Source organism: Hibiscus syriacus, unplaced genomic scaffold (assembly GCF_006381635.1).
Source record: "Hibiscus syriacus cultivar Baekdansim isolate YM2019G1 unplaced genomic scaffold, ASM638163v2 tig00009009_pilon, whole genome shotgun sequence".
NCBI classification, from domain to species: Eukaryota; Viridiplantae; Streptophyta; class Magnoliopsida; order Malvales; family Malvaceae; genus Hibiscus; species Hibiscus syriacus.
Window position 1 is genome coordinate 1245951 of NW_024062181.1, and position 2958 is coordinate 1248908.

General features: G+C 31.7%; 1 protein-coding gene across 1 annotated transcript; it reads right to left on the bottom strand.

Moving 5' to 3' along the window:
* Nucleotides 1-776: 776 nt before the first annotated feature.
* LOC120202773 lies at nucleotides 777-1710 on the bottom strand. The gene is made up of 2 exons (XM_039203147.1): nucleotides 1548-1710; nucleotides 777-1275 (listed from the first exon to the last, which is right to left on the bottom strand). The coding sequence occupies exons 1-2, from the start codon at nucleotides 1676-1678 to the stop codon at nucleotides 777-779; spliced, it is 630 nt and encodes a 209-aa protein (XP_039059078.1). The 5' UTR covers nucleotides 1679-1710.
* Nucleotides 1711-2958: the final 1248 nt, after the last annotated feature.

A 2958-nucleotide genomic window follows, 5' to 3' on the forward strand; every position in this document is an offset into this window, starting at 1 on the left:
ACAGTTAATTAAATACTTGCAAGGCAATATCTATCCATCTATAAGCTATGGCTTTACATTCCCATTTTGCAATATATGAGTTATAACACCCAAACTGCACCTTGTGCCCATAACATGACTGGTTTGCACTACTCATGCCCCTTGTGTCCGATTTGCAATTCCTACTCATGCTTACTTGAACATGTTCATACCAACAAAAAGCATAGTTAAACAATAAATTTATGGGGAAAATGTTTAAATATGTGATGATCCTTGTACTAGAAATTGAGTCCTTGTCCTAATTTTAGTTTGAGAATTTTGATATCTCCCTAACTTCCCGACGATCTTTGTAGTTTCCTTAACTTTTTCTCGTAATTTAGTCTCATCTCATAACTGAGCAAGGATCCAATGAGTTCATCGAGAGATAACTTGTTGAGGTCGTGACATTCTTCTACTACCGTCACCTTTGTTCTCCATGAAGTTGGAAGGCTATTCAACATCTTTCGCGACATCTCCTTTGCATTATCACACAAATACATTCTACTATCTTCTTGAGGTCCAAGAGCACAATATAAATGTGCATTGCCTTGTAATTTAGTTGCATCATCTTGATCTCATTTGCATCCCATTCATCTTCATCCTTTGGCACATTTGATTCCTTTTCTTGAACATGTTCATACCAACAAAAAGCATAGTTAAACAAGAAATTTATGGGGAAAATGTTTAAATATGTGATGATCCTTGTACTAGAAATTGAGTCCTTGTCCTAATTTTAGTTTGAGAATTTTGATATCTCCCTAACTTCCCGACGATCTTTGTAGTTTCCTTAACATTTTCTCGTAATTTAGTCTCATCTCATAACTGAGCAAGGATCCAATGAGTTCATCGAGAGATAACTTGTTGAGGTCGTGACATTCTTCTACTACCGTCACCTTTGTTCTCCATGAAGTTGGAAGGCTATTCAACATCTTTCGCGACATCTCCTTTGCATTATCACACAAATACATCCTACTATATTCTTGAGGTCCAAGAGCACAATATAAAATGTGCATTGCCTTGTAATTTAGTTGCATCATCTTGATCTCATTTGCATCCCATTCATCTTCATCCTTTGGCACATTTGATCCCTTTTCTTTCTTCATTGTAATGTTTGGTCCATGGGTGATAACTCTCCATACTTCGTAATCGTTGGCTTGAATAAATAGCTCCATCCTCGTCTTCCAATACAAGTAGTTAGAACCATCAAAGAAAGGTGGTCTCCTTGTCGATTGGCCTTGAAATCGCTTATTCTCTAACCTAATGCAACAAAGAAAAGCACATGTAAAGAAATAACCTAAACAATTGGAGAAACAGAGCATAAGAGAGATTTTGAAACTCTTAACACTAAGGGTTCCACAAGAAACCAAACACAAGAATCATCGCGTTGATGCAACGATTGCAAGGTTGTAGAAATAGATTTTATTTTATATATAACTATCGATATTGATCTATTGATCGACAATAAAGCATATAGATTAATTTGTATTTATCAGTTACATTCCTCGACTCAGATTCGGACCGTAACTTACCCAATTGTTGCATCTGTTTCGTCGTCGTCTGAACTGGATCGGCGAGGAAAAGAGTCCGATAAAGAGGGTGAGAAGCTAGAGGGATGAGCCTTCCGGCGTAGCGACATCAGATTAAGCTCTGATTCCGGCATAGCGTCGATGTCTCCGGCGATTAGAGAAGACGTTAATGTTGCCGATAATATTTGAAAAAAACAAAAAGATTAATTAAGTAAACATATAAAAAAGTAGAAATAAAATATGCAGAAAGCGAGTAACGGCTAATTGAGGAGGAGCCTCTAACGGTCACCAAGTGGGACCCTCTAAAAATAAATCGTCAACTAATATTATTTTATATTAAAATTTGAAATTCGAGAATTAAAAAAAAAGCTGAATTTTTTCCACGTCACGAATGAAGATGATTCAACGAATACTTCCCTTTTTATTCTTTATTATAAATGAATTTAAAAGTTTAATTTATTTTTTATATTCAATTTGATAGATGAGTTTATTTTAGGGTAAAGTATATAAATAGTCCATAATTATAAGAGGATGTTTTATTGAATATTTCGATTATTAAAAGTTAAAAAATAATTTTTTAACTATAGATATTACTTTATTAAGTCCATCGAATATTAAAAGTTATAAAATGATCATCCGATTATTCATATATCATAAACTTGTCATTTTTCGTTAAAAATTATCGGCAATTTAAGTTGGATATTAACTTGTTGACTTAGACATGATAGTCGTTTAAGATTTTGAGATCAAATTTTATCATATCACAGTCAACAGATTAACACCCGACTCATATTACAGTCAACTTTTTAGTAGAAATGATGAGTTTAGAACATATAAATAATCATATGACAATTTTTTAGTTTTTAATAGTCGGTAGACTTAAAAAAGTATTGTCCTATAGTCAAAGGATAATTTCGTAACTTTAATAATTGGGTGACTAAAAAAACATAGCATTATAATCGATGGACCATTTGTATATTATACTCTTTTTATATTAGGTAAATAAATTTAATTGTATCATAGATTTTTACTTTAAACTTGATTATATCTAACCTCATCATTTATATAGCTTGACCTAAACTGACTCAAACTTTAATTTTTAAAAAATCAATTTCAAAAAATTATTCAAATAAAATAATTTTCGCATTAACTTTAATAAATAAATTATTATTATTTCTCGTAATTATCCAAAAATTATAAAAAAATCCTTTTTAATCCGTTCTCATGCCGATAAAAAATATACTTAATAATTAATTTGTGTCAATTTCAAGGACTATTTTTGAAAAAATAATATAAAATTAGAAAGTGGACCCTACTTGGGGACAACAGGCATTGATTGACGGTCGGTACTATTGAGGCTGTGCCACTTCATTTTTCGAATAAATAAATACAATATATTAAATTTAAAATAAAA